The 13,466-nt window shown below is 40.7% G+C and overlaps 1 protein-coding gene across 1 annotated transcript in view; it reads right to left on the minus strand.

Annotated features, from left to right (window-relative positions):
- Window positions 1-8,980, minus strand: part of man1a2 (mannosidase, alpha, class 1A, member 2) — a 100,034-nt gene extending 91,054 nt beyond the window's left edge. The window contains 2 exon segments of the mRNA XM_063888042.1: window positions 6,839-7,358; window positions 8,770-8,980. Coding sequence (XP_063744112.1) covers window positions 6,839-7,152 — 314 coding nt within the window. The 5' untranslated portion in view covers window positions 7,153-7,358; window positions 8,770-8,980.
- Between the last annotated feature and the right edge of the window lie 4,486 nt (window positions 8,981-13,466).

Genomic DNA, 13,466 nt, shown 5'->3' on the forward strand with positions numbered 1-13,466 from the left:
TTCCTGATTTAACAGCCCAGCAGGAAACATATTATTGTTTCATAGCATGCCCATGACCTAAAGGGACTATGTGAGTATAGATTGTCTTTGCAGCTGTAGCTTTAGGCCTAGCATCATTTGCATGCTGCTGTACATGAAATACGTCAGCAATAGATGTCAAATCCACAAAAAATACCAGTTCTGGGGAAATGCCTTTTGATTTTCAGAATGGATGGAGGGGTACCTGCGGCTAAACTGAGCCAATGCAGCGCTGTGGTTGGGCTTTTTAAAAGCAGTCCTGGTAATGGGACACAGCTAAAAATGGTAGGGATGCTATCTTTCTCAATACTCCAAAAAGGTTCACAAAAAAACAACAGGAAGCTTGATACATACAGCCCTGGAGACTGGCTTTAGAGGGGAAATTGAAAACTGCGGTAATGAATGTGCGAAAAAGCATCTTTTATGTAGGGGAGGTACTTTCATACCTCCATTTGCTCTGCACGAACTAAAGGTCCGATTTAATCTACAAACTGGAATGGATGGTTTCATGAGCCTTCAGAAACGACCGCAGCACCTCAGTATTCTTTCCAGGTGGAGCTAGCTTGACAGTGCTTTTATGTGATGGGGCGAGGTGCACGTACAAGCTAGAGCTCCTTTATTAGAAGACACAGAGGAATACCCACAAGGCACAAACAGGGCCCTACCCAGATTAACTTTAAAGCTGACAGGCGAATGAAGCGTGAAGACAGAAGTGATATCTAAGATCACACTAAATATGATAAATAAGTGCACTTTGATGTTGGCCCAGGCCTTACATTTGATCCGTGGGGCTTTGATGCTGATGTATGGTCATGTCAGAGTGCAAAAGCAACACTAACAATCACTAGCAAGGCTATAAGTGTTGGAACCAGGTTACTTGCGGTCACAGCACTAAACTTTATTATGAGAGGGAAGCAGTGTGAAAAGCTCAAGCAGTGTGAAAAGCTCAAGCAGTAGGCTACTCGTACATTTCCCTCTACCTTTGGCTGTTTGAACATAACATCACTCGCTTGGCGAATGCATCCATTACAGTCAAAAATAAAGTATATATATTTATATACAACTGCTGCCTAGCGGTCGTATGCCTGCACCAACCGGTCAAGTAAACATCCATGTGTCCAAAATGTCTTCGCCTTATCATGTCATCATTACATATTATGAGTTATTATACCCGTTTTTTTACCACAGCAGATATTTGAACACATAATTCTGATAGGGTGGATATGAATTGTACAGAAGCAGATGTTGTAATATTCTTAATGTGGCACCAACATGGACGCACTGAAACGGCAGAAGCACATTAATATAACGGCTCAAAGTGCCAACAGCAAGTTCCCCTCGTTTCAATCTCAGAGACATGTTCACTGACGGTTACATCTTTTAAAATGTCACACTGCTCAAAGTCAGTTTTCTCAAATGGTTTATTTAATAGCGTGAGATCTGAGCTTCCATCGAGTCTTACTTGCCGTTAGCCAAGAGTTGGGTGTCATGATGTGAGGGGTTAAGACGCATGGGTAAAGACAGAGTAAAATCTGTTGATACAAAGGTGGAATAATTGAAAGCTTCAGGGGATATGGGAATAGTGTTCAAGGCTAAAGGAGCAGACCGGCAACTTCCATTGCACACACCAAGATCACTCAGCCAAAATAAGAGCCATTGGTAGAACCTCTGATATGTAGCTAGTGGACCCTAGGGCTGAATAATAATCAAGAAAACAGGATATTGCAGTATTGGCTTGAGCAATTCATTAGTGGCATGAGGCTGATTTTCCACTCAGTTGTGAAGATAATCCAGACAGATTCATAAAACTGTTATTATAGTGTGATATAAACTCCCTGGCAAATTCAGTTGCACATAAGAGAAAACTTTATCACAATGAAGTGGATTATGTTCTTGTGCTTGTGACAGAAAAACACCATTTGAGCCTCAAGTGTGATTCACTAAAAAGATACCTAGCCAAATTCTGGTGGCAGATTGCAAGCCTATCAGATTAACTGAGTTCTTTGGTAGCCAGCATGATGGCTTATGATCTAATTAACGATCGGAGAAAAAATACACAATTCAGAGATTTTCATTCTACGGCTCCAAGTCAGAAAATGGTAATCTGCAGGCCAACCCCGAGGTAAGGCTATGACTGATGTGTTGATTATACATAAATATATTTTCCAACGCAACTCTAAATGCGCCACATAATGGAAAATGAACAACTAACAATTATAATTTAATGTGACAATGACCTTTTCCATTAATCTTTGACTATTAAAAAAATATCACAATTTTTCGCAGCCCAAGGTGAGATCTGGAAATAGCTTTTAGTCAAATAAGATGTCCAAAATCCAAAGACATATAACAATCAACTAATCGTCTCAACTATAGGCGAAAGAAAAGGCATTCAAAATCCCATCAATACTTTCTTCTTTACTTCATAGTTTTAAACATCAACTTATGCTGCTTGTTGCATGTTGATGTTAACTGTTGTAAAGCAATGCAGTGGGCGGTGGTGGCAAAGTCCATAGGGTGTTGGCCTGGGAACTGGAAGGTCACCAGTTCAAGTCCCCGAAAGACCAAGTGCTACCGTGGTGTCCCTGAGCAAGACACTGTTTACCTACACTGCTCCCCGGGCGCCGTACATAATGGCAGCCCACTGCTCCTAACACTAGGATGGGTCAAATGCAGAGACCGCATTTTGTTGTCCTAGTACTTGTACTCTGTGCAATGACAATAAAGTTGAATCTTCATCTTCATTTTCAAATGTGTTATAACTGAATTGAAGGTTGCTGATCAATAAGGATATCAAATGATCTCCCAGTCATGCTACAAAATATCTATGCATGTCTTGTTTCTTAACCTGCACTCGCCTGGCTTATCCATTATCTGTTAGACTGGCTGCACATTTATTTATTTTCTGTTCTGCAATTAAACTCTCAAAATACAGAATTCAGTCCTCACTTGCAACTCAATCGACTATGGAATTCGTAACGGACTTCCTCATGTCTGACGTCCATGTGCTTTTTTATTTGCCTTCCCTATTGCTCCTGCACCGACCACCTTTGGCTAATCTGTTACTGAAATGTTGCTGCCTCTGTCTACACGTCATCTCGCCCCCTCTCAGATGAAGAGTACTGCTCCTGGCTACCCCTTTATTGTTTTGTCAGACCAAAACAAAACGGATGCAGTCATTAACGGCCCGACAGTATGAAGCGCCATACAGAGCGTTAGATTTAAGTGATTTCCAGCACTTTAGACAGCTATCCAAAGGTTCTTCATTTCAGTTCACCTTGTAAGTGGTCGACTATAGGAATCCTGGTGCTGCATGCTTCAAGTAATGCAGCCAAAGTATAATCTATGCACATTCAGTAGACATGCAAACCATTTCCTAAGCACCAATCTAACGGTCACATCAGAGGAATTATTTACAGATCTTTCCTTACATGTTCCATCACATGAAGAGAGAGGTAATTTATTATGACATATGGAGCAAAAAAGCAGTTACAAATCATCCTCACACAGAAGATCCCTTTCCAGCATTCACCCTGACAGTACTCCTTCCAAGCCTCCTGCTGTGCATAAATACTTAGTTTGGCGACAAATATAAATTAATCAAAAGGAAAAATCTAAATTAAAGATGGTTGGCATGAAGGTCTGAGGATTATGCAATAACATCAAAACTAGACTTTAATATTTTCACGTTACTGGAAAATGAAAATAGTAGGGCTTCATCCACTACACATTTATGTATTCTCAACCAAAGAGTAAACGTATCAGCTTGAGAGAGTTTGTAATATGCGCTGTTTGTAGTTTAGATTTCAAACCAAAAGAGTGCAATAAAACCAGTTTAACCCATAACCCACTTGCTGGCCCATGTTGTGTAACTGAGAACCAAAATTCCTCAGGACCATCTTTCAAGATCTTTACCCCAAATGCGGATCAGACAAAGTCAATGCCAAGCAACCACGCAATGTTTCCATGGTTGTAAACCTGACTGACTTGGGGGGTTAGATAGGAGAGTAGTTAAGTATGTGACCAAAGAAACAGACGTATTGAATGTCTATCTGAGGTTTGTGAGAATAAGATGGTCTTATAGTCTGATCTACTGTTCTATGAATTGCATAATAATTAAATATTCAAGAAATTAAAACATAGTAATGGCGTCACAGTCAACCTGAGCCACAGGGTGCTGGTAAAGACACTGCTCATGTTTATAACACAACACCAAACCGTGTATCAGCAAGGGTAAAGAGCAAAGCACATGCAACTGGTTCCCATATGTTCTGCTTTCCATTTTTAAACAGTGTTAAAACAACCACTCCCAAGTTTATAGTACAAGTAGCACAGGCCAGATGTGTGCATGGTCCTTCAACCTTCTAGGAATGTTGAATTATTGTTAATATCTTTAGAATGACTAAGATTAAAAAGGCTCACCTTTGGCAAATAGAATAATACCCTTTTCTGTATCAACGGTTTCATAAGAATATTAACAGGGTCAACTTGTGAACAGATTACAGGTTCTGTGGGGTTTTCTGTAGCAAAATAAAGTAAAGGTGAAATCAACAAGACCCAGCCAGAACTCCTGAGGGGGTCTTTAAATGCTAGCGCGCCTCATTTTCCGGAGCTGTGTGAACCATGGTCCTTTGGAGCTCAAAATCATGTCTTTAAAATACAGCTGAGGAAGCAATACCAAAAAGCAAATTGAACACATTTCCATAAGCTGCTTTAAACTGTGACAAAAATAAAAAATGAAACATCACATGAATGCTTTTACTCAGGGAGTGTTTTAGTCTCTCTTGTCATACCGCCCCAGTGGCGTTTTTGTATCTCACTTTAACAACCCACATTGGATCATAACCTCTTAAATTCATTGAAACATGTAGCCATACTGAGATATTCGTGATGACTTGTTGCATTCTTGAAATCTGAACTCAATTGACATTCTTATGAAAGTCCATACCATTTAAATACAGCCAGTTAAAACCATGTTCAATTAATTGCCTAATAACCATCTAATTTAGTCCAAAAATGTGAGCTATGGCCTTTAGACTGCAATCGAAAAACATAAATCAGATCAGAAAGGGGCTAAGAAATACACAAAATCAACCTTCTGTATCCATTGCTGAACCCTGAGGAACACTTCTATCCCTACGCAATTGGTAAAACGTGAGCAAAGATGCATGCTGAAAGAAATAACAATGAGAGCTCACTAAATATGCACAGGACATTGTCTTGGAGTTACTAAAAAAGGACAGGGATCATGTAAAATTGTTCAGGATCCAATTACTGAAGCCCAAAAGAAAGAAGAAACACAATCTAGTCACTTTTCGCTCTAAATGCTGCTCTATTCCTATGACTCACAGAACAACTTGAGCCCAATACCGTCTGCTCCTTCCGAGTCGCTGGGCTAAAATAATTACAATATTTCAAGCAGAATCCCTGAAGCTCTAGAAAGGCTTTCAGGATGGAAAAATGAGCGGCTCCGCGGGGGATGAGGAGGCAACACTCGATGGTACCCAGTGCGAAGCTGTTTGAGAAAATGCTTTTAACACCTTGCCCAGCACTCAGTTAAACTAATGACCTCCAACTCCAGAATGGAGGAGACCTTTCCAATAAAATGATCCTTTCCACTTCTGTTTGGTATTTTGAGCCATTATTTCAGACACAAGTCATTCGTCACCACAAAAAAAAAACACATGTAAGTGCAGTGTGATTCAATTATGTATTGGGATGTGCCCCCAAAAAAGGCATAATATTTATTGAGAAAAGACAACACAAATCCTTCAGTGTGGGTAGTTCACTGCCTATAAACAAATAAAGACTTTGAATACCAACAGAGCCTGACATCAATCAGAAATGTTAAATCTACATTTCAGGGTTTAAAATGCTCAACAGTTGAATTTGACATAACTCAATTGAACCTCAGGCTTCCTAAATATGACTTAATACTTAAGAGCATCCAATAAAATTTAAAAGGTATATAAATATTACATTACATAATTGCCCTCAGTGCTGATTCACTGCCTACAGTAAGCAATTAAAAATGTTTTGAAATGAAATTAAGATTGAATGCACTTTAAAGTTACTACAGTCAGTTGGGAATATCATTTGGTAGGAGTGCATTTAAACTTGTCCATCACAGTTCATCCACAGAGCACAACACACTTAGCTGCGTAACCAAATATGAATTTGATTACGGTGGAGAAGGGGGTGGGTTGGGGTAGAGCCACAAAGCGGTGTCTGGCTCCCAGCCAAAGAGGCTGAACAAACCAAACGACAAATGTAAAAAGCTGCAGCCAAAACCTACCAGCATTTGGCTCATGGCATTAGCAGGCAGTAATTTCAAGCCTGTTTGAGCATTTACGAAAGCTTTTCAAACAGTCTGTGTGTTCTAGCTCATCAAGTTCAGCCATATCTGCCCGTAGGATGAGAATACTGTAGCCAAGGTAGATAAAAAATCCTGTCGTACAGGAACTTAAACCGTTGCAACCAATAAAAACCAAACGGGTAAAGTATTCAGCATCCAGAGCTGCACAAAAGGTAAGTAAAGAAGAGGGAGCGCATGTGCTGACTTGTAACTAGCAGTTCAGTGTGTCAGTCAACAAGCTCTGTAACACCCATGGGTATCACATTTAGTGCTAAATGTTGGTGCACCTGTTCTCGGGGCCTAGAAGAATTATCTGAGTGTGATATAACTAGGGTAGAACACAAAGGAAAAAGGAAACTATTAAAATGCCTCCTCTACTAATCATTTATCGGAAGAAAAATAAAATGGGATAAAACAAGAAGTTTGGCATACAAGATATGCAAAACAATTCTAAAAGGTTCTTACTTGTGTCTGTGCTCGTCATGGGCCCCCTGTCCATGTATGACCACCTGTCCAGAGGCGTGCTTTCCCTCTTTGGGCGAGTCAATATGAGGGATGAGCACATCCTCCAAACCCAAGTCAAAGCGCTTGTGCTTGGAATTGTCCGGTAAGAAGAAGAAGGCCCCGAAGCATAAGGTGATGAAGGCACTGAGAATGAGGAGGAGGATGAACTTTTCGGAGAGCCTCAGCGTGGCCCTGTGGTGCGGGAAAGAGGAGGCTCCCGGAGACAGAGTGGGTATCCTGCGGCCCGACAGTGGCAGGAGAGCTGGTGTCGTCATGTTTCGAACGTTGCCTTGATCTTAGCTTGGGGAGGGGTTAGGGGGGCAGGGCGGGTTTACAAGTGCCACAGGTGTTGTTGTAGCAGCATGCACGAGCTGGATTACTTTATTATCTCATCCCGGTAATAATAAGTCCAGAAACCAAAAGGGGCAAAAGTCCCTCAGTGAAGGAATGACAGGTCGAAGGGAAAAGGGTCATGACGATTCTGAAAAAAGGGAAATTACAGGCACATAATTAGCATTGCAGAGTTGGTAAATTGATATTAAGACACAGAAAGCCATGACCAGAGTAGTTACCAGAGATTTGCTACCATTTTAGAGAAATCTTTTCCTTCCTTCATCTTAACCACACCGGATTCTGTCAAGATAGCTGTAAGGATTACCTTTAATTGCTATTTTTCTACCTTCACGGCATCATGCCACTTACAACCACTAAAATCATCTCTCCAAACAATCTCTGACATTGTCCTGTTGAGCGTTTTTACAAGCAAACATGTGGTGACGAATCGTAAATAGGTTTTTTATCAAGTGATAGCTTCAACTGTATAATAATACATTATCTACTCACATTCGATGGTGAATTTATTAGCATGTCTTCTGAAACAACACCAGATTATCTCTCACACATTCAGACACAAAAAACTATATCCTTTGTCCAGGAGAAAAATGATAAACATATTATCCAGGGGCTTAAGATATTGAGAGATGCAATATCTATGAGACCATCACAAACAAATGCCTTCACTTCAACTGCGCATACTGGCATCTCTGCCAGGACACATTGCATAATGAGCCTCTCTATTTTTGCAGTTTTATTGCATTGCAGCGCCATATAGCTTGCTATCAGACATAGATCGTGATAAAATTACAAAGAATGACAGAGATGAAGAGCAACATCGCAAATCCTGTTGCTATCCGTATACACCGGAGTCGACTAGAATCGTAATTCATAGTTGTGTGGCAGCTAGAGGGGCAGGACATGCAATCTAAATACACTGCATACATGTGCTGTGTTATATCTTAACTCAAATTAATCGAGCAATACCCATGTGGGTGTATTTTAGAAAAGGCGCAGGCTGCCTTCACTCCCCCATGACCGTGTATGCAGAAATAGAGAGCATCTGCTTTAATTGCTAATATGAAGGATGGATGAATGGATAGATGGATGGAAATAAAGCCCCTTAAACACCAACATAAGCGGTCGTATTTATGCCCAAATTCTGGTTAGCCTAATTCCTCCTTATCCAGGTAGTTTTCCATCGGGTCTGTATCGAGCTCCACACAGAATACCAAGTTCATCCTCACAGTGCCAGTCTGTGTGAGGTGATTAGCCGATACTAAAAAAAAATGCTACATAGCTAACAAGCGGCTAACTCATCCAGCTAACGTTGGTTAGCAGAAAACACGAACAGCGGGGGAATAAACTGACAGGCAACACGGAGGAAAAAACACGCATACTAATACAAGTATTCCGATATATGTGCTTGGACTCGCTGACATTTTAACTAACCTGTGAAATCTTTATTCATAGCCCGCATATAGCTATTGGGCTATATTGCTAATGCTAGCTAGCTGGTTATCAACTGACAGTCTCTTGTGTAGCTGCTGCATCACCACCTTTCTCATTCGCTCGGGGAAAAACGAGGATTCCCGGTCCGTCTTTTGGAAGAATAAGTCCCTGGTGTCCTCATGTCCACATTCGTCGTCGCCGTCGTAAACCCTGTTTCGGTTTGAACCGTCGGCTCAGAGCCACATAGCGGTACACAGCTCCGTGGACGCCGAGTAGATGTTGATGAGTGGCCGCTCTGTCGGACTGCAGCGACGGACTGAGCTGCTGCCCTGAGATCCAGCATCAACTACTCAGCCTGCCCCAGTTAGGCACCGTCTGACAATGTCCTCAGGCAGAGTTACTCTTTATTATGATTTTAAACAGCAGTGCTTCAGTGATATACGTATATTACGTTGCATTTATGGATCTCATTATAATGATTTCATGTATATTTAAAGTATCATCCATTTATTTTGCGTATGTTCTGCATCCATTGTCAATAACTTGCTCTGTTGTGCAGACCAGGGGTGTCCAAACTTTTTTCACCGAAGGCCATATACAGAAAAAATATACCAAGAGCTGGGCCACTTATAGAAGGGAATATTGCCTCATTAGTTAAGTTATAAGTTAGCAAAATAAATCAAATGTAAGTGAATAATTCGCGGTACTTGAAAACGCTTTCAGAAAACAAAACCCACGAGCCTCAGATTGCTTTTAATAAGAGTAAATATGAAGTTTCAATTTCAAGCTGGTTATGGAAGTAAGTTATTGGGGTTTTTTTATCAACTAAGATTTGTTCAAAAATGTTTTAAATTCTAAATGACTGAATTCATTTGAAAATTACGCTCATTAATATATTTGAACATATACATTTCAGAAATACAATATAAGACAAGCAGAGTTTAATTTGTGGGCCATATTGCATTATACTTTTAGAATTTGCAGAGGGCCGATTCAAAATGGCCTGCGGGCCGCATTTGACCCCCGGGCCGTAGTTTGGAAACCCCTGGTGTAGACTATAGGCTGGATAACAATGTATTTAAACAACAGAAGCTGTTTGGGGGTTTTTGTTTGCTTCTCAATAACAATGTTAAGGATTTAGCAGTTGTTTTTTCTGTCTTTATTTTTTGCAACGCAGCAGTTGTATGCTGAAGGCTGTATTTTATGGAGTTACAATTGTAGATAGGCTACAAACATTATGGCACGCATTAAAAAATGTTACCTAAGTTAAATATGAAAATTTGAAATACAAAACCATTTCCGTTAACCCTGAAGTTCACATTTAAAGATAAAGATAACAAAAACATCAAGAACCTGGCACATTTGCGTGGACAGTGTAGAAATGGGGGGTAATGACAGAGGGGTATGACATTCAGCAATAAAGGTCCCGAGGCTGGAATCAAACATTGACGATACAGTTATATTGCATGAGCTGCCAGGCACTCAAGGATCATACAATTTTAAACCAGAATGAGCAAAGATACATGTTAAAGTCAAAACTGTGTCCGGTGATCTTTTTTTAAATGTGTTTTAGAGACAGATATTTATGTCAGTGTCATGCTTTGGCAGTCACGTGCAGCAGTGCACTTATCTATTCATAACACGGCCTGAAATATACATCATAAACTGTTGCCGCAGAAAATAGAAAAATCTTATCAAATGCACTTTCCTTTATCAAATGCAGCCTGAGCTGTGTTGCCAGGAAGGACACAGTTTATCATATCAGTCCCCGACAGAGTATGCAGAGAAATGTCTTTCTTTTTTTTTGGCACTTACAGCGAGTGCTTCATCTTCTGTATCAGAAGAAAGACACTGCTAAATATGAGACATTTTGCTTTCAGGAGTGTTTCTTCAATTCTCAGAGCAGTTTTTCCTTTCACCCCGGCCAAAAACACACTCCCAGGTTAAAGCTTGCTCGGCTTTCTCCACATGTGAAGGCTGTAATTTGTTAGAAACCTCAGAGATGACACTTCTACTGCTGCTGAATAGATGGCTTTCCTGTGGGTGATTTGGTTGAGGGCCACAAACCTGGCTGAACCACAAAGTCTGAAGACAATCCAGAGACAAAGGTGACCAGAATTTGTTCCGCTGTGTTGAGTTTTAAAGCATTGAAATTCAGCCTTCTGCATCGAGGGAACAATGTGGAGCAAGGCGACCACATAAACATACAACCCACCATTTCAACTTAAGTGCAGAGATGAAGGATACAGAGATGAAAGATTGAAAGCATGAAAAGCTTTGCAAGTCTTGGGCAAGGTAAAGTGGGTGTGTATAAAAGAAAAAAGTACGATGATAATCCCTCAATAGTTTCACAGTGAGTATTTCTTTGGTATAAAATAATAGTGAAAGAGAAATTATCAAGAGTAGCATGGACACTGTTTCTGGAAGGAGATGTTTCTGATGACATTTTCAGAACAATATCTCAAGTGATGGATGGACTGCCGTGATTTTCTGTACAAATATTAATGGATGAATAGATGCATTATTCTAATTGACAATTTTTCAAGGCACACATGTTGTCCCCAGGATGATTCATAAAGACCTTGGTGATATTTCATCTAGCTTGATTAAAAAAAAAAAAAAGTGTTATAGTACGTTTAACTATCGAAACTTGTTCATCTTTTAAATGAGAATCTATTTATTATTCTCTGAATCAAATTGTGTCATCCATTCCCTCATCCAATTTGCATGAGTAGTAGCTGGTATCTGCGTCTATTTGAGTAGGCTATATATTAACATGCGAGACAGCAAACTGAAAAATGTTACTTTTCACTCTGAAATAGTTTCCCCAACAATATGATGTATAAGCTTAAATGTGTAATTTGTTCAGCACTTTGGTTCATAAGCAAATACCTACAGGTCTAATCCCATCAACTAACACACATCAACCTGCTAACACTGTTATCTGTGGTTGTGAACTAAACCATTAACGTTAGCTTCTGAGTTTAGCATGCTGAGGTTAGCATTTAGCTCAATCCATTTGTTTGGCCAACGGACCAGCAGCTCCATTACAGGCTAGGGAACTTTGTGTTATCCACTTACTTTTACTCTCAGTCTTGCATACCACTTTTTTAACAACTTAAATTTGGTAAGAAATCTACTCAATTTCCCAGTAGGTAACTTACAGTTTTGACTTGTTTCTTTTAAGAAATGCTCCACTTGCATGCATAACAAGGAGGATTAATCGGTCAATTGATAAAAATAGAAAAAGTATTTTATATAAAAAACCTTCATGATAGTTTAACTCTTACCAATAAATCCTTGTGCAATCACAAGAGCCAGCTAACCTTTGCTAAATCACTGTGCCACACCTCTCCATAACAGCTAATTAGTTAGCTTTGGCTATTTTATAATTGCTTAGTGTTGTATGCACATTGAAACAGTTAATATCAAAATATTTTGTATAGGTATCCATATGGTGTAGGCTTCTTGCTCCATCACTCTTTTAGCACAGAGGTCCTTGGCCTCTTATTTCATCCTCATAAAAACATAGATAGATATCTCCCTGCCTATATCTCTTTGCCAAAGGAGGATTGTATTTCTAATCAATTTGTCTTTCACTGGGAACGCTCCATATTGAAGTAGAGCTTAGTAGGCAGTTAGTCTGCACCATGACACTCTCAGCCCACATACCAAAGTGAGCTTTTTCTCTGACAGGTAATCTATCCGTGTATAAAGTTCACCCATAAAGACAGTCCCGCTGTTTTGCTGAGTGTGGAAACAGCCGGCTGCTGAGTCAATCAGCTGGTCCTTGAGCTGCCACCGGCTGCAGCCTCCCTCTCAGCAGCAACAACAGGAGCACAGGGACGTCTGATTTACAGGACACCCCTCAGTGAGTGAATTAGTGGCAGTGCTGCGGCGTACAGAGTCGTAATGACTGTGAAGTTTTCCCATTGGAGAGGCATCATCGCTATGAGTCACCCTCTGTGCTCAGCGACGAGGGCCGGTTTGGGTTTGACGCCAGGGCCGGTGTGGGTGCAAGGAGACACACATAAAAATCCCAAAAGAGCTGAGCAGACAGAAAAAAGATGACAGTTTCCAGATCACAGCCAAGTTGAAGAGAAGCAGGGTGTGCATGGTTAGAGGGGGTGTGTGTGTCCTTTGCCTCAATGCAATTTGATTATCATTGTCAGAGCGATGGATTGCTCGACTGGGAAGGATTTATCGTGCATTTCACACCCACAAAGAACAATGCTGCAGAGACAAACACTCATTCTTTACCCTTTGTGGAAAGAATGGAGAATCAGCAGAAAACAAAACAAAAGGGACTTGGACTTGGCATGACTTGAAATGCTGTATTTCATTTGGGAAACCCAACAAAAAGCTGCCTATCCTGCTGCTACTTCAGACAGGATGAAACAGTGAATTATGACATGAATGACGTGCTGCAGCAGAGGGGAGCTGCCTGTCAGTGCAAGGGCAAGGTCAACTGCAACCTCTGGCTCTGGTGGACAGTGTGTGTCCGTAAAGGAAACGTGTGTGTGTGAAGTGTCAATCCCACGCTCTAGTGGCGATAACTGCTGAGAAGGGGCTCTATGACACACGCTTGATTTTTGACATTCAAGTTAATGGTGCGATGCAGCGCCTTCCCACACAGCCAAGAACATGGCCATGGACCCCCGAGGCAGTGTGGCATGATGGGTAGAAAAACACAGCTGCATCCACAGGGCTATATGTAAAGAACACTTCCTTAGTAGGGATACCTTCCTATCTCACAAATTATACTCAAGGATGGTAATGGTTTCATCATCACGGTGGGTCAATC

This window comes from Eleginops maclovinus, chromosome 7 (assembly GCF_036324505.1).
Source record: "Eleginops maclovinus isolate JMC-PN-2008 ecotype Puerto Natales chromosome 7, JC_Emac_rtc_rv5, whole genome shotgun sequence".
NCBI lineage: Eukaryota > Metazoa > Chordata > Actinopteri > Perciformes > Eleginopidae > Eleginops > Eleginops maclovinus.